Consider the following 26,119-nt stretch of genomic DNA (forward strand, 5'->3'; position numbering starts at 1 on the left):
AGCCGGATACTTTAGTGGTTCTTTTGGGACAGTATCTGAACTCCTGTTAAATGAACTAATAAAGTCTGGCTGCATTACTCAAGTCCAAGGACGGTTACCCTAAAGCCATCTGTGCAGGTGAGAGCGGTTACTTGTACTCTGGTTGCTTTCTACCTGTTGCCATATGATTGTAACTCTCTGCTATTGGGATTCAGTATTGCCTAAAATACAGTTTGACTCTAGTATCCAGGTGACACTTTGCTTGATGACATCACTGCGCTGAAGCAGCTTTAGTCCAAGTGCGAGCGTAGTCAGATATTATTACTCCTGTATGACTCCTCATCGGGTCTGCTAGTATCCTACTGGGACAATTTCCAGTGAGATTAACCCACTGTAGTGGCCCAGATCCTTTTCATAGACCTCCAGCCTTCTTAGCGCCAGGCTATACACGCTCCCCACACTTGCACCTGACGGTACTCACTGTTACACCCATGTCACCATACATTCACAGCCCGGCTTTCTTATATTTCACCAGGAGCCATTGTCCGTAATGGAGAGAAGACACTTTCACAAAGCTCACAAGAGACATACGGACACATGTTGTGTTTATTTCATTGTGTATGCAGATATAGGCACAGATACAGGCAAAGCCCTGAACCCTCATCCATGAACTAAGACTTTCCAAATGGTTTTTTGTAAGAGTTATAGTAATCCTCAGCGCAGACTATCAGAAACTGCACATACTCGTCGTAGTCCACCTGGCCGTCCCCATTCACATCTGCGCGTTTAAAGATTTTGTCTACATTCTTTGGATCGTCCCGGATCTGTCAGAGGAAGGGAGACAGTTAGTAGGGAGCACACTCATTCATCCCTCATTATCTACCTCATCAGATTGGGGCTGGTGGCTGCCCACTGAGGTGTGAACTGCGCACACAGGGCCAGGGGTGTCGCACACAGGGCCAGGGGTGCCGCACACAGGGCGAGGGGTGTCGCACACAGGGCCAGGGGTGCTGCACATAGGGCCAAGGGGGGCAGCAGAAAGGCCAGGGGTGCAGCGCACAGAGGCCGAGGGGTGCCGTACACAAGCCGAGGGGTGCCGCACAGAGGCCGAGGGGTGCAGCACACAGGGCCAAGGGCAGCAGCACACAGGGCCAATAGCAGCAGCACACAGGGCCAAGGGGGGCAGCACACAGGCAGAGGGGTGCAGCACACAGGCAGAGGGGGGCAGCACACAGGCAGAGGGGTGCAGCACACAGGCAGAGGGGGGCAGCACACAGGGCCAAGGGCAGCAGCACACAGGGCCAATAGCAGCAGCACACAGGACCAAGGGGGGCAGCCGACAGGGCCAGCGATGCGACACACAGGACCAGGGGTGGCGCAGACAGGCAGAGGGGTGCCACACACAGGACCAGGAGTTCAGCGCACAGGGCCATGGGTGCCACGCACAGGACCAGGGGTGCAGAACACACAGGTATAGGGGTGGCGCACACAGGACCAGGAGTTCAGCGCACAGGGCCATGGGTGCCACGCACAGGGCCAGGGGTGCCATACACAGGGCCAGGGGTGCTGAACGGCCCCCGACATGTTAGTGTATAGAGTTGATGTTATGCTGATTTAGGCCATTAGTCATAAAGGGAAAAGTTAACTAATGCCAAAATCGGGGCCCTCCAGAATGAGAACGCTTTCTCACATTATACAGGGGCCCTATATCCCTCTATATAAAGGTCTAATGAGAATACGTACACTGGGCCTGATTCTGAATGGAAGTAAAGCAAAAAGAAAAGCAAGTCACTGCACCTGGGCAAAACTATGCTGCAGGGGGCAGATGTAACATGTGCAGAGAAATGAAAGCTGGGTACACACGGGGCCAACTTGACGGCAGACCTGCCATTGTGTCGACATAGTGGCGTAACTCCCGCCACCACAGCCACTGCGGAGGCTTGGAGGCGCAGGGCTGCGGGGGCGCCGCCACTGATTGCTATGTGTGTCCGGGAAGGAGCCGGAGGGCACAGTGCGCGCCTCTCCTGTGTATCCCTCCTGTGTCTCCGGCGGCGTGTTTGTTAAATGAAGTGCCGGATCGTGAGCCAATCAGATCTCACGGACTGGCAGCCAATCAGGAGCCGCAGCTGCTGGTCCGCGAGCTCTGATTGGCTCACGAACTGGCACTTCTTTTGACAGACACGCCGCTGGAGACAAAGGACGGACACAGCCAGGAAAGGTGTGCGCTGTGCCCTCCGGCTCCTTCCCAGACTCACAGCAGCAGGGGAGGGTGTGTACCTGGCACTGGGGGGGGGGGGGGGCATATTTGGCACGGGGGGCATATGTGTAGCTGGCACTGGGGGGGGGCATATGGGACACTGGGGAATATGTGTTTCTGGCACTATGGGGCATATTATTATCTGGCACTGTGGGGGAATGTCTGGCACTGGGGGCATATGTGGCACTGGGAGCACAGCCCTAGCAACAAGCATTACCCCCTGGTAACAAGCACAACACCTAGCTCATGAAATCCCTGGCAACAAGCATTACGGTGTGTGGTATACAATATCACAGGCATTGTGGTATGTTGTATAATGTATCAGGGGCATTGCAGTGTGTGGCATAATGTATAACGGGCATTGCGGTGTGTGTCATAATGTGTCACAGGCATAACGGTGTGTGGTGTACTGTATCACAGGCATTGTATGTGCTATAATGTATCAGGGGCATTGCAGTGTGTGGCATAATGTATAACGGGCATTGCGGTGTGTGGCATAATGTATAACGGGCATTGCGGTGTGTGTCATAATGTGTCACAGGCATGACGGTGTGTGGCATAATGTCTCAGGGACATTACGGTGTGTGCATATTGTGTAATGGGCATTATTGTGTGTGGCATAATGTCTAAGGGCCATTGCAGAATGTGGCATAATGTATACTGGGCATTACTATAAGGAGGAAAAATGACAAATAATGTAAGGGGCATGAATCAGGATTTTTGTTTTCCTCTGGTGGCCAACGTCTGGGCGTGCAGTCTTGTCCTGCAATGCCACTCCCCTTTATGCAAAGCCACACCCATTTCAGCAAGGTCACGCCCCATTTTTTGTGGGGCGTGCAGATTCATCACTCTGCTAGTGGCAATTGGGGGGGGGGGGGCAGATAATGTTTTGGCTTGGGGTAGAAAAATTTCTAGTTACGCCACTGCGTCGACAGAGCATAGAGGTGAAACTCCGAAAATTTAGAATATCGTGCATAAGTTCATTTATTTCAGTAATTCAACTTAGGAGGTGATACTAATATATTATATATGTCTCTCATCTTTCTCTTGGCAATGCCCCATAGATTCCCTATGGGGTTTAGGTCAGGCGAGGGTGGGGGAGCTTCACAAGGAGTGGACTGAGGCTGGAGTTAGTGCATCAAGACCCACCACACACAGAGACGGATCCTGGACATGGGCTTCAAATGTCGTATTCCTCTTGTCAAGCCGCTCCTGAACAATAAACAAGGTCAGAAGCGTCTTACCTGGGATAAAGAAAAAAAGAACTGACCTGTTGCTCAGTGGTCCAAAGTCCTCTTTTCTGATGAGAGCAAATTTTGCAACTCATTTGTAAACCAAGGTCCCAGAGTATGGAGGAAGAATGGAGAGGCACACAATTCAATATGCTTGAAGTCCAGTGTACGGTTGGGAAGAGAATGCTGTCAGATCAGAATCCCAACAGGGATATTCTATGCAGGAGCGGCTCTTGCCGTGGGCAAGCAGGCTTCTTGCACGCGGCACCGCATCCTGAAGGCTGCTGCCGCCACGGCACCGCCTGAAACTTGCTGCGCCTGACTGGACTACACCTCCCATCGGTGCCCGGGGCAGTGTCTGACGTCACACGCTGCGGGCAGCCTCTGAGCAGCTCCGGCTGGGCCACTCTTCCCCCAGACACACAGCACCGATGGCCGGGGAATGAGGGCAGGAGCAACAGGGGACTCCCCGTCAGGACTGCAGCACCCCGCACCCACTGCAGCGGGGGCGGACATGGCGGATGACCCTCCGTTCATGTTGGGGAGGCCACGCTTCCAGCAGGGGGGTGATGCCTGCTCCGCAGTCCCCGGGGTCCTATACTCATGTCCTCAGTTATGTATGTACTGTCCAGGGTACAGCTACAGTGGACAAAACTACAGGGGGCACAACTCTACTGGGGGTACAGTTACAGGGGGCACATCTACTGGGGGCACATCTACAGGGGGCAAAACTACAGGGAGCACAACTCTACAGGGGGTACATCTACTGGGGGCAGAGCTGCAGGGGGCACAACACTACTGGGGGTACAGCTACAGGGGTCACAACTTTACTGGGGGTACAGTTACAGGGGGCACAACTCTACTGGGGGTACAGCTACAGGGGGCACAACTCTACTGGGAATACAGATACAGGGGGCACATCTACTGGGGGAACAGTTACAGAGGGCACAACTCTGCTGGGGGTACAGTTATAGGGGGCACAACTCTACTGGGCATACTGATACAGGGGGCACAACTCTACTGGGGGTACAGCTAGGGGGGACCCAACTCTACTGGGGGAACAGTTACAGGGGGCACAACTCTGCTGGGGGTACAGCTACAGGGGCACAACTCTACTGGGGGTACAGTTACAGGGGGCACATCTACTGGGGGCACAGCTACAGGGGGCAAAACTACAGGGGGCACAACTCTACAAGGGGGCACATCTACTGGGGGTACAACTACAGGGGGCACAACTCTACTGGGGGTACAGTTACAGGGGGCACATCTACTGGGGGCACAGCTACAGGGGGCAAAACTACAGGGGGCACATCTACTGGGGAACAACTACAGGGGGCACAACTCTACTGGGGGTACAGCTACAGGGGGCACAACTCTTCTAGGGGTACAGTTACAGGGGGCACAACTCTACTGGGGGTACAGCTACAGGGGGCACAACTCTTCTGGGGGTACAGCTACAGGGGCACAACTCTACTGGGGGTACAGCTACAGGGGCACAACTCTACTGGGGGTACAGCTACAGGGGCACAACTCTTCTGGGGGCACAGTTACAGGGGGCACAACTCTACTGGGGGTACAGTTACAGGGGACACATCTCTACTGGGGGTACAGTTACAGGTGGCACAACTCTACTGAGGGTACAGTTACAGGTGGCACATCTACTGAGGGAACAGCTACAGGGGGCACAGCTACAGGGGGCACAGCTACAGGGGGCACAAACAAAAGGGGCACAACTGCAGGGGGCATAACTGTGGTCACGCCCCTTCCCTATGAAGCCACGCCTCTATTTTGCTGCATGCCTAGGGCGCGCACTAACCCTGTTTTGCCTGTCGGGGTGGGGGTGGGGGGGTAGGTTAGCCAAAGGGAACTTTGGCTAAACCGGTCCTGATTCTATGACTCCAAGCACAAGTGCGACATATTCTGTGATTCCAGGTACAAGTGCGCCATATTCTGTGATTCCAGGAACAAGTGCGCCATATTCTGTGATTCCAGGTACAAGTGCGCCATATTCTGTGATTCCAGGAACAAGTGCACCATATTCTGTGATTCCAGATACAAGTGTGCCCTATTCTGTGATTCCAGGTACAAGTGCGCCATATTCTGTGATTCCAGGTACAAGTGCGCCATATTCTGTGACCCTAAGTACAAGTGTGCCCTATTCTGTGATTCCAGGTACAAGTGCGCCATATTCTGTGATTCTAGGTACAAGTGCGCCATATTCTGTGACCCTAAGTACAAGTGCGCCATATTCTGTGACCCTAAGTACAAGTGTGCCATATTCTGTAACCCCCAAGTACAAGTGCGCCTTATTCTGCGATCCCAAGTACAAGTGTGCCATATTCTGTAACCCCCAAGTACTAGTGCGCCATATTCTGTGACTCCAAGTACAAGTGCACCATATATTGTGACCCCCAAGTTCAAGTGCCACATATTCTGTGACCCCCAAGTACAAGTGCGCCCTATTCTGTGACCCCAAGTACAAGTGCGCCGTATTCTGTGACCCCAAGTACAAGTGCGCCATATTCTGTGACCCCAAGTACAAGTGCGCCATATTCTGTGATTCCAGGTACAAGTGCGCCATATTCTGTGATCCCAAGTACTAGTGCCCCATATTCTGTGACCCCAAGTACAAGTGCACCATATATTGTGACCCCCAAGTTCAAGTGCCCCATATTCTGTGACCCCCAAGTACAAGTGCGCCCTATTCTGTGACCCCAAGTACAAGTGCGCCATATTCTGTGACCCCAAGTACAAGTGCGCCATATTCTGTGACCCCAAGTACAAGTGCGCCATATTCTGTGACCCCAAGTAAAAGTGCGCCATATTCTGTGACCACAAGAACAAGTGTGCCATATTCTGTGACCCCCAAGTACAAGTGCGCCAGATTCTGTGACCCCAAGTACAAGTGCGCCATATTCTGTGACCCCAAGTACAAGTGCGTCATATTCTGTGACCCCAAGTACAAGTACGCCATATTCTGTGACCCCAAGTACAAGTGTGCCCTATTCTGTGACCCCAAGTACAAATGCGTCATATTCTGTGACCCTAAGTACAATTGCACCATGTCTGGGACTCCAAGTACAAGTGCGCCATATTCTGTGACCCCAAGTACAAGTCCACCACATTCTGTGACCACAAGTACAATTGCACCATGTTCTGGGACTCCAAGTACAAGTGCGCCATATTCTGTGACCACAAGAACAAGTGTGCCATATTCTGTGACCCCAAGTAAAAGTGCGCCATATTCTGTGACCCCAAGTAAAAGTGCGCCATATTCTGTGACCCCCAAGTACAAGTGCGCCAGATTCTGTGACCCCAAGTACAAGTGCGCCATATTCTGTGACCCCAAGTACAAGTGCGTCATATTCTGTGACCCCAAGTACAAGTGCGCCATATTCTGTGACCCCAAGTACAAGTGTGCCCTATTCTGTAACCCCAAGTACAAATGCGTCATATTCTGTGACCCTAAGTACAAGTGCGCCATATTCTGTGACCCCAAGTACAAGTGCGTCATATTCTGTGACCCCAAGTACAAGTACGCCATATTCTGTGACCCCAAGTACAAGTGTGCCCTATTCTGTGACCCCAAGTACAAATGCGTCATATTCTGTGACCCTAAGTACAATTGCACCATGTCTGGGACTCCAAGTACAAGTGCGCCATATTCTGTGACCCCAAGTACAAGTCCACCACATTCTGTGACCACAAGTACAATTGCACCATGTTCTGGGACTCCAAGTACAAGTGCGCCATATTCTGTGACCACAAGAACAAGTGTGCCATATTCTGTGACCCCAAGTAAAAGTGCGCCATATTCTGTGACCCCAAGTAAAAGTGCGCCATATTCTGTGACCCCCAAGTACAAGTGCGCCAGATTCTGTGACCCCAAGTACAAGTGCGCCATATTCTGTGACCCCAAGTACAAGTGCGTCATATTCTGTGACCCCAAGTACAAGTGCGCCATATTCTGTGACCCCAAGTACAAGTGTGCCCTATTCTGTAACCCCAAGTACAAATGCGTCATATTCTGTGACCCTAAGTACAAGTGCGCCATATTCTGTGACCCCAAGTACAAATGTACCATGTTCTGGGACTCCAAGTACAAGTGCGCCATATTCTGTGACCCCAAGTACAATTGCACCATGTTCTGGGACTCCAAGTACAAGTGCGCCATATTCTGTGACCCCAAGTACAAGTGCGTCATATTCTGTGACCACAAGTACAAGTGTGCCATATTCTGTGACCCCAAGTACAAGTGCGTCATATTCTGTGACCACAAGTACAATTGCACCATGTTCTGGGACTCCAAAAGCAGGGGTTTAAAATAGAATTAAGAGAATCTGTCTGCGTTGACTCCAAAATTGATTACAATATACCACCTGAGGTGCGGTTTTCAGTTTGCCGGCTGTTGGGGTCCCGGCGCACAGTATATCGGCGCCGGAATCCCGACAGCTGGCATACGACACCTTTTCTTCCTCCTGGGGGTCCACGACCCCCCTGGAGGGAGAATAGATAGTTTGGCATGCATAGCGCGCCACCGTGCCCGCAGCGTGGCGAGCGCAGCGAGCCTTCAAGGGGCTCATTTGCACTCGCCCAGCTGTCGGTATATTGTCGGTCAGGATTCCGGCGCCGGTATGCTGTGCGCCGGGACCCCGACAGCCGGCATACCATTCTACACTCCAATACAGCATATTACCCACATCTAAATATCGTAAATATAAGTGAATAGCTCACCAAATTGGGATCCAGGGGCTCTTTCTGTAGAAGCAACTTGAACTCTCCCATGCTCAGTTCATTCCTGTCATCTTCCATGAATGAGAATTTGTTGAAGAGCGAGATCAAAATTGTTATGGCAGTAAGCACTTCAGCAATCATCTCTAAACCCCAAAGAGCAGTTAGAAGAACTATTCAGCTGCAAGAAAATAATATTTTTTTGAGGTTAGAAATAGAAACAAAACAAAAAAATAAGGACGACTAAATATAGGAAGGTCCTAGTGTAAGAAAGTGGGCAAAAGATGGGAAGCTCTCAGTATTAGAAGGTGGGCTACAGATGGGAAGCTCTCAGTATTAGAAGGTGGGATAGAGATGGGAAGCTCTCAGTATTAGAAGGTGGGCTACAGATGGAAATCTCTCAGTATAAGAAGGTGGGATAGATATGGGAAGCTCTCAGTATTAGAAGGTGGGCTACAGATGGGAAGCTCTCAGTATTAGAAGGTGGGATAGATATGGGAAGCTCTCAGTATTAGAAGGTGGGATAGAGATGGGAAGCTCTCAGTATTAGAAGGTGGGATAGAGATGGGAAGCTCACAGTATTAGAAGGTGGGCTACAGATGGAAATCTCTCAGTATAAGAAGGTGGGATAGATATGGGAAGCTCTCAGTATTAGAAGGTGGGATAGAGATGGGAAGCTCTCAGTATTAGAAGGTGGGATAGAGATGGGAAGCTCACAGTATTAGAAGGTGGGCTACAGATGGAAATCTCTCAGTATAAGAAGGTGGGCTACAGATGGGAAGCTCTCAGTATTAGAAGGTGGGCTACAGATGGGAAGCTCACAGTATTAGAAGGTGGGCTACAGATGGGAAGCTCTCAGTATTAGAAGGTGGGATAGAGATTGGAAGCTCTCAGTATTAGAAAGTGGGATAGAGATGGGATGCTCTCAGTATTAAGAGGTGGGCTACAGATAGGAAGCTCTCAGTATTAGAAGGTGGGCTACAGATGGGAAGCTCTCAGTATTAGAAGGTGGGATAGAGATGGGAATCTCTCAGTATTAGAAGGTGGTATAGAGATGGGAAGCTCTCAGTATAAGAAGGTGGGATAGAGATGGGAAGCTCTCAGTATTAGAAGGTGGGATAGAGATGGGAACCTCTCAGTATTAGAAGGTGGGTTAGAGATGTGAAGCTATCAGTATTAGAAGGTGGGGTAGAGATGGGAAGTTCTCAGTATTAGAAGGTGGGATAGAGATAGGAAGCTCTCAGTATTAGAAGGTGAGATAGAGATGGGAAGCTCTCAGTCTTAGTGTCACGATCCGGGTATCTGGACGCCATTACTTACCCTTCAGATGCCTCCTAAGGCTGGCTCAGCGTTCCAGGACCGGATTCCGCTGTTCCTGAGTTTCCACATGCAGAATGTCAAAGTGGTGATTTCATCAGCCGCGGCCTCCGCTGTGCCCGCGTGGTTAAATGTGCGCTTGTCAGTCTGGCGTCTTCTGTCTCCTGTGGCCGGCGTCGCCATTACTGTTTCAATTCTCACATGGATTACAAACCAAACTTCCCTCCAAGTGTCTGCATGGGCGCAGCCATCTTGGATTTTGTCATCTGATTATTTCCACCAATCTGCTGTCTGTATTGTTGATTTGCATAATTGCCTAGCCAACCCCTTCCTTGCTGCAGGTATAAGTATGCTGTGCCTGAGCAAGGAAGGCGTCAGTGCTTTGGTTGTCTAACCTAGTTCCAGTTTGTCTCTCTCCTGTGGTTGTCTTCCAGGTTCCAGCTCCTGTCTCCAGACTTCTGCTATAGAGACCCTCACCAGCATTCCATCTGCGGTGTAGCCTGACTCCCCGATCCATTCTGGACTCACCTGTTTCCAGCTACAACAATCACCTGCTTCCAGCCCAGCTTCCAGCAGTGTACAGCTTCTCTTAAAGGGCCGGTGTCCTTTCTGCAGTTTACCACTCTCCACCGGTATTATTATTTCACCGCTCTCAAACAATCACCTGCTTCCAGCCCAGCTTCCAGCAGTGTATAGCTTCTCTTAAAGGGCCAGTGTCCTTTTCTGCAGTTTACCACTCTCCACCGGTATTATTATTTCACCGCTCTCAAACTCCAAACTTCATTATTATTTCATCGCTCTCAAGTTCGTTTATTATTTAACTGGTTCCAGCCAGTATCCACTCCGTACCAACAACAGTCTGGTTCCAGCCAGTATCCACAGCAGCCGTTTTTACCTTCAGCAGCCCAGCCTTTCCTGGAACATCAGCTGGTACGATCCTGGGTTCTCTCCATTGCTACAGTCAGGCCTGGTAAGGACTTTCCAACTAGAAGATTATAAGAACTGTCTCACACTACCAGTGCCTGTGGCCCTTGCCACCCTGTAGTACCCAGGAATTGTATTTATCCTCTGTTGACTTTTATGTTTCCTTTACTGCTGCTGTGTTACGGAATTTGTCATAATAAACATCATTGACTTTTATTCTGGTTGTCGTGGTCACGCCTTCGGGCAGTTATTCTACATGTTACTTACATGTCTAGGGGTCTGATACAACCTCCCAGGTTCCGTTACATCTCAGCCCCTACAACTGAGGCTGCCTCCTGTCAGCTCAGGCCCTCAGTTGTGACAGTAAGCACTGACCTAATGAATCCAGCCGGAGACCAGGATCAAGCGGCCAGGCCGATGCAAGAACTGGCAGCCCGACTTGAACATCAGGAGGCTGCACAGGGCCACATCATCCGCTGTCTCCAGGATCTCTCTACACGGCTGGATGGGATTCAAACGACCCTCCGTGGACCTGGCACGTCTGGTGCGTCCACTACAGTGACGCCAGCTGTAACCCCACCCACCTTACCCATTTCCAGTCCACATCTTCATCTTCCAACGCCAGCAAAATTTGATGGATCTCCAAGGTTCTGCAGGGGATTTCTCAATCAATGTGAAATCCACTTTGAGCTTCTACCTGGCAATTTCTTCAGTGACCGTACCAAAATTGCCTATATCATCTCCCTTCTCAGTGGCTCAGCCCTTGACTGGGCATCACCTTTATGGGAGAAGTCTGATCCCCTGCTATCCTCCTATACTGACTTTGTAGCTACATTCAGGCGCATCTTCGACGAGCCAGGCCGGATAACATCTGCTTCATCTGAGATTCTCCGTTTACGCCAGGGAACACGTACTGTGGGACAGTATCTTATACAGTTTAAAATCCTGGCATCCGAACTGGCATGGAACGACGAGGCCCTGTATGCTGCATTCTGGCATGGCTTATCAGAACGCATCAAGGATGAGTTAGCTACCAGAGACTTGCCCTCTAAGTTGGATGAGCTAATTTCTCTTTGCACGAAGGTTGATCTACGTTTCAGAGAGAGAGCAACCGAGCGAGGAAGATCATCTACTCCTAAATCTTCTGCTCCTCCTCCTCGTCAACCATCTCCATCCAAGGATGAGCCTATGCAAATTAGTCGTTCCCGTCTATCTCCCGCTGAGCGCCGAAGACGTCTCTCTGAGTCTCTCTGTCTCTACTGTGCAGCTCCATCGCACACTATCAATGCCTGTCCCAAACGTCCGGGAAACTCCAGATCCTAGCTCGCCAAGGAGAGGGCCGGCTAGGAGTAATGATCTCCTCTCCATCTCCTCATGACTGTAACCTCCCAGTGTCGCTCCAAATTGCTCAACGTTACAGGAACGTCATTGCCCTCCTTGATTCCGGAGCAGCTGGGAATTTCATAACCGAAGCTTATGTTAAACGGTGGTCCCTACCCACCGAGAGACTGTCCTCGTCCATCTCTTTGACTGCCGTGGATGGCAGCAAGATTTTTGACGCAGTCATTTCCTTAAGGACTCTTCCAGTTCGTCTGAGAGTGGGAGTTCTTCATTCTGAGTATATTTCTTTTTTAGTGATTCCAAGAGCCACACATCCAGTGGTTTTAGGCCTTCCATGGCTCCGTCTCCACAACCCATCAATTGACTGGACGACTACGCAAATACTGGCATGGGGTTCCTCCTGTGCTGAGACTTGTTTAGCCAAAGTTCTTCCTGTTTGTTCTTCCTTCCCCAGGTCATCTGATGTTCCGCCTCCTCCATATCAAGACTTCACGGACGTGTTCAGTAAAGCCTCTGCTGATATCCTTCCTCCTCATAGAGAATGGGACTGCCCAATCGACCTCATTCCAGGGAAGGTTCCACCGCGAGGCCGAACTTATCCGTTGTCTCTGCCTGAGACACACTCCATGGAAGAGTACATCAAAGAGAACCTGGCGAAGGGTTTCATCCGACCATCTTCTTCTCCAGCCGGCGCAGGCTTCTTCTTCGTTAAGAAGAAAGACGGTGGTCTGCGTCCGTGCATCGACTACAGAGTTCTGAACGACATTACCGTCAAGAACCGATACCCTTTACCCCTGATTACCGAGCTCTTTGATAGAGTTAGTGGTGCAACTATTTTCACAAAGCTGGACTTGAGGGGTGCCTACAATCTCATCCGAATCCGTGAGGGTGACGAGTGGAAGACCGCCTTTAACACCCGTGACGGACATTATGAGTACCTCGTCATGCCCTTCGGATTGAGCAACGCTCCAGCAGTCTTCCAGCACTTCGTGAATGAGATTTTCAGGGACATCTTGTACCGCTATGTCGTGGTTTATCTAGACGACATCCTCATCTTTGCTAATAATCTCGAAGATCATCGTTTCTGGGTAAAAGAGGTTCTTTCCCGTCTCCGTGTCAATCACCTCTATTGTAAATTGGAGAAGTGTGTGTTTGAAGTTAAAACCATTCCGTTTCTAGGTTACATTGTGTCCGGTTCCGGACTAGAGATGGATCCTGAGAAACTCCAAGCAATCCAGAATTGGCCTATACCCTTAAGCCTCAAAGGGGTCCAGAGGTTCTTAGGGTTCGCCAATTATTATAGAAAATTTATACGAGACTTTTCCACCATTGTGGCGCCTATCACTGCATTAACCAAGAAAGGTGCTAATCCGTCCAAGTGGTCCGAGGAAGCTACACAGGCCTTTCACCTTCTGAAGCAACGGTTCATCTCTGCACCAGTTCTGAAACAGCCCGACACCGACTCTCCTTTTATCTTAGAGGTAGATGCCTCCTCCGTTGGAGTAGGAGCAGTGTTATCCCAGAGGGCCAAAGATGGACATCTACATCCTTGCAGTTTCTTCTCCCGGAAGTTCTCCCCAGCTGAGCGCAACTATGCCATTGGCGATCAGGAGTTGCTAGCCATCAAGCTCGCTCTGGAGGAGTGGAGATACCTGTTGGAGGGAGCTTCCCACTCAATCACCATACTTACCGACCACAAAAATCTTTTATATCTCAAAGGCGCACAATGTCTGAATCCTCGTCAGGCCAGATGGGCACTTTTCTTCTCTAGGTTTGACTTTAAACTCCAGTTCTGTCCGGGTTCTCGGAGTCGTAAGGCCGATGCCCTTTCCCGCTCATGGGAGCAAGAAAATGAGTCCGAGTCTGCAGACAAGCATCCTATTATTAATCCGTTGGCATTCTCCACAATAGGGATGGACTCTACGCCTCCACCAGGGAAAAGTTTTGTTAAGCCAGTTCTAAGGAAGAAGCTCATGCATTGGGCCCATGCTTCCCGTTTTGCTGGACATACAGGCATTCAGAAAACCCTTGAATTTATTTCTAGGTCCTACTGGTGGCCAACTCTGAAGAAGGATGTTATGGAATTTATTGCCTCCTGCCCAAAGTGTGCCCAACACAAAGTCTCCCGCCAGTCGCCTGCGGGGCAACTGGTTCCATTATCTGTTCCCCGTCGACCTTGGACCCATTTGTCGATGGACTTTGTTTCCGATCTACCTATCTGCAACAAGTTTAATACCATCTGGGTGGTAGTTGACCGGTTCACCAAGATGGCACATTTCATCCCTCTCACCGGTCTTCCGTCAGCTTCCAAGTTGGCTCAAGTGTTTTATACAAGAGATCTTCCGACTTCACGGTCTTCCTGAAGAGATCATCTCGGATCGTGGAGTACAATTTGTAGACAAATTTTGGCGAAGTTTGTGTCAAGCCCTCCAAGTCAAGTTAAAGTTTTCCACGGCTTACCATCCTCAGACCAATGGTCAAACCGAGAGGGTGAATCAGGACTTGGAGGCCTTCCTCCGTATATATGTGTCTTCCTCTCAAGATGACTGGGTTCAACTCCTTCCTTGGGCCGAGTTCAGCCACAACAATCAATACCATTCCTCATCTTCTTCTACACCATTCTTCATTAATTATGGATTCCACCCTAAAGTCCCAGAATTCCAACCGCTTCCCGCAACTTCTGTTCCAGCAGTGGATGTCACCTTGCGTCAGTTTTCAAATAACTGGAGGAACGTCCGCGCAGCCCTGCTTAAAGCCTCATTCAGGTATAAGAAGTTTGCCGATAGGAAGCGTAGAGCGGTTCCTGCTCTCAAGGTGGGTGATCGTGTGTGGCTGTCCACGAAGAATTTGAGGTTGAGAGTTCCCAGCATGAAATTTGCACCTCGCTACATCGGACCCTTCAAGATTGAACAAGTCATCAATCCTGTTGCCTACAGGTTACAGTTACCATCCTTCTTGAAAATACCCAGGACATTTCATGTTTCTTTGTTGAAACCACTGATCCTGAATCGGTTTCTTTCCGCACTTCCTCCAGCTCCCAAAGTTCAGACTCAACGGGGAGTCGAGTACGAGGTGGCCAAGATTTTGGACTCACGTTTCCGTTACGGTCAGTTACAATACCTCATTGACTGGAAGGGCTATGGTCCTGAAGAATGCTCTTGGACCAATGCCTCAGACGTCCATGCTCCTGCCTTGGTCCAAAATTTCCACGCAAAGTTTCCTTTAAAGCCTAAGAAGTGTCCTGGGGCCACTCCTAAAGGGGGGGGTGCTGTCACGATCCGGGTATCTGGACGCCATTACTTACCCTTCAGATGCCTCCTAAGGCTGGCTCAGCGTTCCAGGACCGGATTCCGCTGTTCCTGAGTTTCCACATGCAGAATGTCAGAGTGGTGATTTCATCAGCCGCGGCCTCCGCTGTGCCCGCGTGGTTAAATGTGCGCTTGTCAGTCTGGCGTCTCCTGTCTCCTGTGGCCGGCGTCGCCATTACTGTTTCAATTCTCACATGGATTACAAACCAAACTTCCCTCCAAGTGTCTGCATGGGCGCAGCCATCTTGGATTTTGTCATCTGATTATTTCCACCAATCTGCTGTCTGTATTGTTGATTTGCATAATTGCCTAGCCAACCCCTTCCTTGCTGCAGGTATAAGTATGCTGTGCCTGAGCAAGGAAGGCGTCAGTGCTTTGGTTGTCTAACCTAGTTCCAGTTTGTCTCTCTCCTGTGGTTGTCTTCCAGGTTCCAGCTCCTGTCTCCAGACTTCTGCTATAGAGACCCGCACCAGCATTCCATCTGCAGTGTAGCCTGACTCCCCGATCCATTCTGGACTCACCTGTTTCCAGCTACAACAATCACCTGCTTCCAGCCCAGCTTCCAGCAGTGTACAGCTTCTCTTAAAGGGCCGGTGTCCTTTCTGCAGTTTACCACTCTCCACCGGTATTATTATTTCACCGCTCTCAAACAATCACCTGCTTCCAGCCCAGCTTCCAGCAGTGTATAGCTTCTCTTAAAGGGCCGGTGTCCTTTTCTGCAGTTTACCACTCTCCACCGGTATTATTATTTCACCGCTCTCAAACTCCAAACTTCATTATTATTTCATCGCTCTCAAGTTCGTTTATTATTTAACTGGTTCCAGCCAGTATCCACTCCGTACCAACAACAGTCTGGTTCCAGCCAGTATCCACAGCAGCCGTTTTTACCTTCAGCAGCCCAGCCTTTCCTGGAACATCAGCTGGTACGATCCTGGGTTCTCTCCATTGCTACAGTCAGGCCTGGTAAGGACTTTCCAACTAGAAGATTATAAGAACTGTCTCACACTACCAGTGCCTGTGGCCCTTGCCACCCTGTAGTACCCAGGAATTGTATTTATCCTCTGTTGACTTTTATGTTTCCTTTACTGCTGCTGTGTTACGGAATTTGTCATAATAAACATCATTGACTTTTATTCTGGTTGTCGTGGTCACGCCTTCGGGCAGTTATTCTACATGTTACTTACATGTCTAGGGGTCTGATACAACCTCCCAGGTTCCGTTACATCTCAGCCCCTACAACTGAGGCTGCCTCCTGTCAGCTCAGGCCCTCAGTTGTGACACTTAGAAGGTGGGATAGAGATGGGAAGCTCTCAGTATTAGAAGGTGGGATAGAGATGGGAAGCTCTCAGTATTAGAAGGTGGGATAGAGATGGGAAGCTCTCAGTATTAGAAGGTGAGATAGAGATGGGATGCCCTCATTATAAGAAGGTGGGATAAAGATGGGAAGATCTCAGTATCAGAAGGTGGGATAGAGATAGTAAGCTCTCAGTATTAGAAGGTGGGATAGAGATGAGAAGCTCTCAGTATTAGAAGGTGGGATAGAGATAGGAAGCTCTCAGTATTAGCTGGTGGGATAGAGATGAGAAGCTCTCAGTATTAGAAGGTGGGAGATTGAGATGGGAAGCTCTCAGTATTAGAAGGTGGGATAGAGTTTGGACGCTCTCAGTATTAGAAGGTGGGATAGAGATGGGAAGATCTGAGTATTAGAAGGTGGGATAGAGATCGGAAGCTCTCAGTATAAGAAGGTGGGATAGAGATGGGAAGATCTCAGTTTTAGAAGGTGGGATAGAGATGGGAAGCTCTCAGTATTAGAAGGTGGTATAGAGATGGGAACCTCTCAGTATCAGAAGGTGGGTTAGAGTGGAAAGGTCTTGGTATAAGGTGGTGGGATAGAAATTCACTCACAGAATAAGAAGGTAGAATAGAGATTGGAGAATCTTGGCATAAGTAGGTGGGCTAGAGATGGGAAGGTCTTGGTATAAGAAGGTGTGCTATAAATGGTAAGGTCTTGATATAAGAATGGTGAGAAAGAGATGGGAAGGTCTTTGCATAAGAAGATGAGCTAGCGATGGGAAGGTCTTGATGTAAGAAGGTGGGATAGAGATGGGAAGGTCTTAACATAAGTAGGTGGGCTAGAAATGATAAGGTCTTGTTAACAGAAGGTGAGGTAGAGATGGGAAGGTCTAGGTATAAGAAGGTGGGATAAGGATAATAAGCTCTCAGTGTAAGAAGGTAGATAAGATATGGGAAAGTCTCAGTTTAAGAATATGGACTAGATATAGGAATATCTTGGCAAGTGTAGAAAGAAATGTAAATACTAAGATGAATTCCTTATGTCTCATTAACAACTCAATAATTGGGATGTAGTATGAAGATATAAACATATGAGAAAAATACATGGAACCAAATACTTTAGTTCACTAAGAAATTTATATGTACACTGCAGTGGGAATTATATTGGGAGCGAGGTTTAGCGAGGTAAAAAAAATGTGTACCTCACGCAATATTTTGGATTACCGTGGGTATGCATGCTCCTGATACCTGCAGTATCCAATTTTTTAAAAATGGTCACAAGGTTTTCAGCACTGAAAACCCCACAACGCAAGTAAAATACAAATTCACAATACTTGCCTGTTCCAATTGTCTCTGGTGGTGTCCGTGGTACCACGTCATCTCCCATCCACGTTACCACTGGGGAGGGGGCTGCTGGGAGCATCTGGGGTTGCTGGGAGGCTCAAGGACTGCTGGGAGATTTAGTTCTCCCAGCGAGTGGCTCTGGGGGGGGGGGGGGTCACACACACACACACACACACACACACACACACACACACTTACAGCCACTCATACACACTTGCAAACACTCATACGCACTACATACTCAATGCTACTGCAGAAGTTCTGGCTCCCAATGCTGGATGCAGAAGATACCACTTTGAAAGATGAGTAATTACAGACTAATTAAGCTAATTAGAAACTTCCAAATGCTTAATTAGTCTTCAGAAGGGGAAAATATGCCACCAGGGTACCATTTTCTGTCCTACATTAGAGTAGCAAAACCACACGACTGCGGGAAAAACTCTGCGCCACAGGGTTTTATGAATTTTCCACCCGCCATTTAATTCCCCCCTGTATATAATATAAATCCTCATTTACCATACATGTAAAACTGTATAGCTCCTGAGGAGCCTGAAGGAAAATTGAAGGCTACACAGGTGGGTGCAGGGAGATAGAGGGCTACACAGGAGCGCGCAGGGAGAGAGAGGGCTACACAGGAGCATGCAGGGAGATAGAGGGCTACACAGAAGCGTGCAGGGAGAAAGAAGGCTACACAGGAGCATGCAGGGAGATAGAGGGCTACACAGGAACATGCAGGGAGATAGAGGGCTACACAGGAGTGTGCAGGGAGCTATAGGGCTACATAGGAGCGTGCAGGGAGATAGAGGTCTACACAGGAGCATGCATGGAGATAGAGAGCTACACAGGAGAGTGCAGGGAGATAGAAGGCTACACAGGAGCATGCAGGGAGATAGAGGGCTACACAGGAGCATGCAGGCAGATACAGGGTTACACAAGAGCGTGAACGGAGATAGAGGGCTACACAGGAGCGTGCAGGGAGATAGAGGGCTTCACAGAAGCATGCAGGGATATAGAAGGCTACATAGGAGCATGCAGGGAGATAGAGGACTGCACAGAAGCATACAGGGAGATGGAGGGCTACACAGGAGCGTGCAGGGAGATAGAGGGCTACACAGGAGCATGCAGGGAGATGAGGGCTAGACAGGAGCGTGCAGGGAGATAAAGGGCTATACAGGAGTGTGCAGGTAGAGAGAAGGCTACACAGGAGCTGCAGGGAGATGGAGGGCTACACAGAAGCGTGCAAGGAGATGGAGGCCTACACAGGAGCGTGCAGGGAGATAGAGGGCTACACAGGAGCGTGCAGGGAGATGGAGGGCTACACAGGAGCATGCAGGGAAATGGAGGGCTACACAGGAGCGTGCAGGGAGATAGAGGGCTACACAGGAGCATGCAGGGAGATAGAGGGCTACACAGGAGCGTGCAGGGAGATAGAGGGCTACACAGGAGTGTGCAGGGAGATAGAGGGCTACACAGGAGTGTGCAGGGAGATAGAGGGCTACACAGGAGCGTGCAGGGAGATAGAGGGCTACACAGGAGCATGCAGGGAGATAGAGGGCTACACAGGAGCGTGCAGGGAGATAGAGGGCTACACAGGAGTGTGCAGGGAGATAGAGGGCTACACAGGAGCATGCAGGGAGATAGAGGGCTACACAGGAGCGTGCAGGGAGATAGAGGGCTACACAGGAGTGTGCAGGGAGATAGAGGGCTACACAGGAGTGTGCAGGGAGATAGAGGACTACACAGGAGTGTGCAGGGAGATAGAGGGCTACACAGGAGCGTGCAGGGAGATAGCGGACTACACAAAAGCATTCAGGGAGATAGAGGACTACACAGGAGCATGCAGGGAGATAGAATGCTACACAGGAGCATACAGGGAGATAGAGGGCTACACAGGAGCGTGCAGGGAGATAGAGGGCTACACAGGAGCGTGCAGGGAGATAGAGAGCTACACAGGAGCATGCAGGGAGATAGCGGACTACACAGGAGTGTGAGGGGAGATAGAGGACAACACAGGAGCATACAGGGAGATAGAGAGCTACACAGGAGTGTGCAGGGAGATAGTGGACTATACAAAAGCATTCAGGGAGATAGAGGGCTACACAGGAGCGTGCAGGGAGATAGAGGGCTACACAGGATCATTCAGGGAGATACAGGGCTACACAGAAGCGTGCAGGGAGATAGAGAACTACCCAGGAGCGTGCAGGGAGATGAGGGCTAGACAGGAGCGTGCAGGGAGATAAATGGCTACACCGGAGCGTGCAAGGAGACAGAGGGCTACACCGGAGCGTGCAGGGAGATAGATTGCTACACAGAAGCGTGCAGGGAGATAGAGGGCTATACAGCAGCGTGCAGGGAGATAGAGGGCTACACAGGAGCGAGCAGGGAGCTAGAGGGCTACACAGGATCATGCAGGGAGATGGAGGGATACACAGGAGCGTGCAGGGAGATGGAGGGCTAGACAGGAGCTTGCAGGGAGATAGAGGGCTACACAGGAGCGTGCAGGGAGATAGAGGGCTACACAGGAGCGTGCAGGGAGATAGTGGACTACACAAAAGCATTCAGGGAGATAGAGGGCTACACAGGAGCGTGATAGGAGATAGAGGGTTACACAGGAGCGTGCAGGGAGATGGAGGGCTAGACAGGAGCGTGCAGGGAGATAGAGGACTACACAGGAGAGTGCAGGGAGATAGAGGGCTACACAGAATGTGCAGGGAGATAGAGGGCTACACAGGAGTGTGCAGGGAGATGGAGGAATACGCAAGAGCGTTCAGGTAGATGTAGTGCTACACAGGAGAGTGCAGGGAGATGGAGGGCTACACAGGAGCGTGCAGGGAGATGGAGGAATACGCAAGAGCGTTCAGGTAGATGTAGTGCTACACAGGAGAGTGCAGGGAGATGGAGGGCTACACAGGAGCGTGCAGGGTGGTAGAGGGTTACACAGGAGCGTGCAGGGAGATAGAGGGCTACACAGGAACATGCAGGGAGATAGAGGGCTACACAGAATATTGCAGGGAGCTAGAGGGCTACACAGGAGCGTGCCGGGAGATAGAGGGCTACACAGGAGCGTGCAGGGAGATGGAGGGCTAGACAGGAGCGTGCAGGGAGATAGAGGGCTACACAGGAACATGCAGGGAGATAGAGGGCTACACAGGAGCATGCAGGGAGCTAGAGGGCTACACAGGAGCGTGCAGGGAGATAGAGGGCTTCACAGGAGTGTGCAGGGAGATAGAGGGCTACACAGGAGCGTGCAGGGAGATAGAGGACTACACAAAAGCATTCAGGGAGATAGAGGGCTACACAGGAGCATGTAGGGAGCTAGAGGGCTACACAGGAGTGTGCAGGGAGATAGAGGGCTACACAGGAGCGTGCAGGGAGATAGAGGACTACACAAAAGCATTCAGGGAGATAGAGGGCTACACAGGAGTATGATAGGAGATAGAGGGCTACACAGGAGCGTGCAGGGAGATGGAGGGCTAGACAGGAGCGTGCAGGGAGATAGAGGGCTACACAGGAACATGCAGGGAGATAGAGGGCTACACAGGAGCATGCAGGGAGCTAGAGGGCTACACAGGAGCGTGCAGGGAGATAAAGGGCTACACAGGAGCGTGCAGGGAGATAGAGGACTACACAAAAGCATTCAGGGAGATAGAGGGCTACACAGGAGCATGTAGGGAGCTAGAGGGTTACACAGGGCTACACAGGAGCGTGCAGGCAGATAGAGGACTACACAAAAGCATTCAGGGAGATAGAGGGCTACACAGGAGCATGATAGGAGATAGAGGGCTACACAGGAGCGTGCAGGGAGATAGAGGGCTACACAGGAGCGTGCAGGGAGATAGAGGGCTACACAGGAGAATGCAGGGAGATGGAGGGCTAGACAGGAGCGTGCAGGGAGATAGAGGGCTACACAGGAGCGTGCAGGGAGATGGAGGGCTACACAGGAGCGTTCAGGTAGATGGAGTGCTCTACAGGAGAGTGCAGGGAGATGGAGGGCTTCACAGGAGCGTGCAGGGAGATGGAGGGCTACGCAGGAGCTTGCAGGGAGATAGAGGGTTACACAGGCGCGTGCAGCTAGATAGAGGGCTACACAGGAGCATGCAGGGAGATAGAGGGCTTCACAGGAGCGTGCAGGGAGATGGAGGGCTACGCAGGAGCTTGCAGGGAGATAGAGGGTTACACAGGCGCGTGCAGCTAGATAGAGGGCTACACAGGAGCGTGCAGGGAGATAGAGGGCTACGCAGGAGCTTGCAGGGAGATAGAGGGCTACGCAGGAGCGTGCAGGGAGATAGAGGGCTACACAGGAGCGTGCAGGGAGATAGAGGGCTACACAGGAGCTTGCAGGGAGATAGAGGGCTACGCAGGAGCTTGCAGGGAGATAGAGGGCTACGCAGGAGCTTGCAGGGAGATAGAGGGCTACACAGGAGTGTGCAGGGAGATAGAGGGCTACGCAGGAGCGTGCAGGGAGATAGAGGGCTACACAGGAGCGTGCAGGGAGATAGAGGGCTACGCAGGAGCTTGCAGGGAGATAGAGGGCTACGCAGGAGCTTGCAGGGAGATAGAGAGCTACACAGGAGTGTGCAGGGAGAGAGAATTATACTATATATATTGATCTCTATATCCTCCACCGATATATGCTATATATAGATCTCTATATCCTCCCCCGTAATATGCTATATATAGATCTTTATATCCTCTTCCATAATATGCTATATATAGATCCCTATATCCTCAATGTAATATGCTATATACAGATCTCTGTATCCTCCCGTGATATGCTATATATAGATCTCCATATGCTCCCTCGTAATATGCTATATATACATCTCTATATCCTTCCCCGTAATATGCTATATATAGATCTCTATATAATCCCCTGTACTATGCTATATATAGATCTCTATATCCTTCCCCGTAATATGCTATATATAGATCTCTATATCCTACCCCGTATTATGCTATATATAGATCTCTATATAATCCCCTGTACTATGCTATATATAGATCTCTATATCCTACCCCGTATTATGCTATATATAGATCTCTATATCCTCCCCCGTAATATGCTATATATAGATCTCTATATCCTCCCCCGTAATATGCTATATATAGATCTCTATATTTCCTGGCACTCTCCTCGGCACAAAACTCTCTATATCTCCTCGTAGTCTTCTAGTGATAGATACTCACGTTCTCTGCAGACTTCTTTATATTCACACCGAAGACACCCTGATGTTTCTACTGAGATCTACCCATCTATATTCTGTCATCTTTATACCAAACATTCCCATTCCTGGTCCATCCTCCTTATACAGAGACCTTCCCATCTCTGGTCCACCCTCCTTATACAGAGACTTTCCCATCTCTGTCCCATCCTCCTTATACAGAGACCTTCCCATCTCAGTCCCACCCTCCTTATACAGAGACCTTCCCATCTCTGTCCCATCCTCCTTATACAGAGACCTTCCCATCTCTGTCCCATCCTCCTTATACAGAGACCTTCCCATCTCTGTCCCATCCTCCTTATACATCGACCTTCCCATCTCTGTCCCTCCTCCTTATACAGAGACCTTCCCATCTCTGTCCCATCCTCCTTATACAGAGACCTTCCCATCTCAGTCCCACCCTCCTTACACAGAGACCTTCCCATCTCTGTCCCATCCTCCTTATACAGAGACCTTCCCATCTCTGTCCCCTCCTCCTTATACATCGACCTTCCCATCTCTGTCCCATCCTCCTTATACATCGACCTTCCCATCTCTGTCCCTCCTCCTTATACAGAGACCTTCCCATCTCAGTCCCATCCTCCTTATACAGAGACCTTCCCATCTCTGTCCCATCCTCCTTATACATCGACCTTCCCATCTCTGTCCCTCCTTCTTATACAGAGACCTTCCCATCTCTGTCCCATCTACCTTATACATCGACCTTCCCATCTCTGTCCCTCCTCCTTATACATCGACCTTCCCATCTCTGTCCCGCCCTCCTTATACATAGACCTTCCCATCTCTGTCCCATCCACCTTATACAGAGACCTTCCCATCTCTGTCCCATATACCTTATACATCGACCTTCCCATCTCTGTCCCTCCTCCTTACACAGAGACCTTCCCATCTCTATCCCATCCTCCTTATACAGAGACCTTCCCATCTCTATCCCATCCACCTTATACAGAGACCTTCCCATCTCTATCACATCCTCCTTATACATAGACCTTCCCATCTCTGTCCCATCCTCCTTATACAGAGACCTTCCCATCTCAGTCCCATCCTCCTTATACAGAGACCTTCCTATCTCTGTCCCATCCTCCTTATACAGAGACCTTCCCATCTCTATCCCATCCTCCTTATACAGAGACCTTCCCATCTCTGTTCCATTCTCCTTATACAGAGACCTTCCCATCTCTGTCCCACCCACCTTATATAGAGACCTTCCCATCTCTGTCCCATCCTAGTTATACAGAGTCCTTCCCATCTCTGTCCCATCCTCCTTATACAGAGACCTTCCCATCTCTATCACATCCTCCTTATACATAGACCTTCCCATCTCTGTCCCATCCACCTTATACAGAGACCTTCCCATCTCTGTCCCATCCTCCTTATACAGAGACCTTCCCATCTCTGTCCCATACTCCTTATATAGAGACCTTCCCATCTCTGTCCCATCCTCCTTATACAGAGACCTTCCCATCTCTGTCCCATCCTCCTTATACAGAGACCTTCCCATCTCTGTCCCATCCTCCTTATACAGAGACCTTCCCATCTCTGTCCCAATCTCCTTATACAGAGACCTTCCCATCTCTGTCCCATCCTCCTTATACAGAGACCTTCCCATCTCTGTGCCATCCTCCTTATACAGAGACCTTCCCATCTCTATCCCGTCCTCCTTATACAGAGACCTTCCCATCTCTGTCCCACCCACCTTATATAGAGACCTTCCCATCTCTGTCCCATCCTACTTATACAGAGACCTTCCCATCTCTGTCCCATACTCCTTATATAGAGACCTTCCGATCTCTGTCCCATACTCCTTATATAGAGACCTTCCCACCTTTATCCCATACTCTACCTTCTGACCCCAGACCCATTCTATCTTTGTGTTGCTCTTTGAGGTCCTTCTGCACCTTCTCATATTCACGTCTAGATATTGAGCTCACGTCCTATTGCTGACTATCTACTGACCTGTCTAGAGATGCTGAGCCAGATGAGTACAGCCATCATGACTATTTCGTACTGCTTTGATCTGTACTCTTATCATGATGGTTTTCGTGAAACGCTGAGCAAGAATGAGCTGGAAGACCTAATGTGGGCTGAGAGCTTGGGGCAACGGGTAAGTCACTACTTGTATGGGTATGGAGACACTAGGAGGGTCACTTAGGGTATAAGCGGGCAGTCATATAAAGCAGTGGCCAAGAAATTAAGCTTTCCGGTGCTTAGACAAATTCGTCGCAATTCATTATAAGATACGGCTCCAGGGAGTCACATGAAAACCATAATTAGTGTCTAATAATAGAAGTATTATACACACCAAGTACTGACACAGCTCCGATGACCAGGCTGAAGCATGTATACATATCGCAGTATGATACGAGATTCTGAATGCTGCACGGGGGGTAATACAGTACGTGGTATTATATCCCCCCATAGATTGGGTCATCATACATTCACCTTCTGAAGAAGCCACATATAACGAGGAACATCGTTAAGGTGTAAATCCAGGTGACTATTCTCCCCCGTAGGCGTCGCTGCCACGGTGTACCCAGGCGCTTGGACCCGATCCGGGAAACAGCGACTGCTGTCAGCAATTATTTGGGGCAGGACCCCGGCAACTTCCATCACGCCATTCAATACCAGCGACCGCTGTGGGGTTGCTTTTGCTAGGAGGAATGTGTGTGTACCTAGTACTCCTTCCTGAGTATTTGTTGTCACTGGACGACATCCAGATTATAGGGGAATATAACACAACGTACGGGTGTCTTGTTTGCTCTTATTCCACATACAGAAATCTAAATGATTTAGCAGTCTGCATTATGTGTTAATGCTTCGTCCTGGTCATTATCATGTTACTAATATTTGTTGTGTATAATTATTGCACTTTTACCCATTTAGGGGTCTATTTACTAAGCCTTGGATGGAGATAAAGTTGCTGGAGATAAAGTACCAGACAATCAGCTCCTAACTGTCATTTTTCAAACACAGCCTGTAACATGACAGTTAGGGGCTGATTGGCTGATTGTTATCATGTGAATTGGATTATATTATGAAGTAGCCCCAGCCCACTGTACATCGGCCATCTATATGAAGGTTCCTGTGTCTATACATTATGGGAAATGATCACTAAACATCGATAACTTTAGCTGGTGCATAAGCCATACAGTATGTAATATGTAGAATGCG

The 26,119-nt window shown here is 49.8% G+C and overlaps 1 protein-coding gene across 2 annotated transcripts; it reads right to left on the reverse strand.

Moving 5' to 3' along the window:
- Nucleotides 1-567: 567 nt before the first annotated feature.
- On the reverse strand, nt 568-25,372 carry LOC134980853 (protein S100-G-like). 2 transcript variants are annotated; one of them, XM_063947842.1, is made up of 3 exons: nt 25,251-25,372; nt 8,203-8,380; nt 568-803 (listed from the first exon to the last, which is right to left on the reverse strand). In XM_063947842.1, the coding sequence occupies exons 2-3, from the start codon at nt 8,341-8,343 to the stop codon at nt 651-653; spliced, it is 294 nt and encodes a 97-aa protein (XP_063803912.1). In that variant the 5' UTR covers nt 8,344-8,380; nt 25,251-25,372; the 3' UTR covers nt 568-650. The 2 variants fall into 2 exon arrangements, with proteins under 2 accessions (XP_063803912.1, XP_063803911.1); XM_063947841.1 differs by lacking the exon at nt 25,251-25,372 and adding an exon at nt 22,914-23,060.
- Between the last annotated feature and the right edge of the window lie 747 nt (nt 25,373-26,119).

The sequence above is a fragment of the Pseudophryne corroboree genome, chromosome 12 (genome assembly GCF_028390025.1).
Source record: "Pseudophryne corroboree isolate aPseCor3 chromosome 12, aPseCor3.hap2, whole genome shotgun sequence".
NCBI lineage: Eukaryota > Metazoa > Chordata > Amphibia > Anura > Myobatrachidae > Pseudophryne > Pseudophryne corroboree.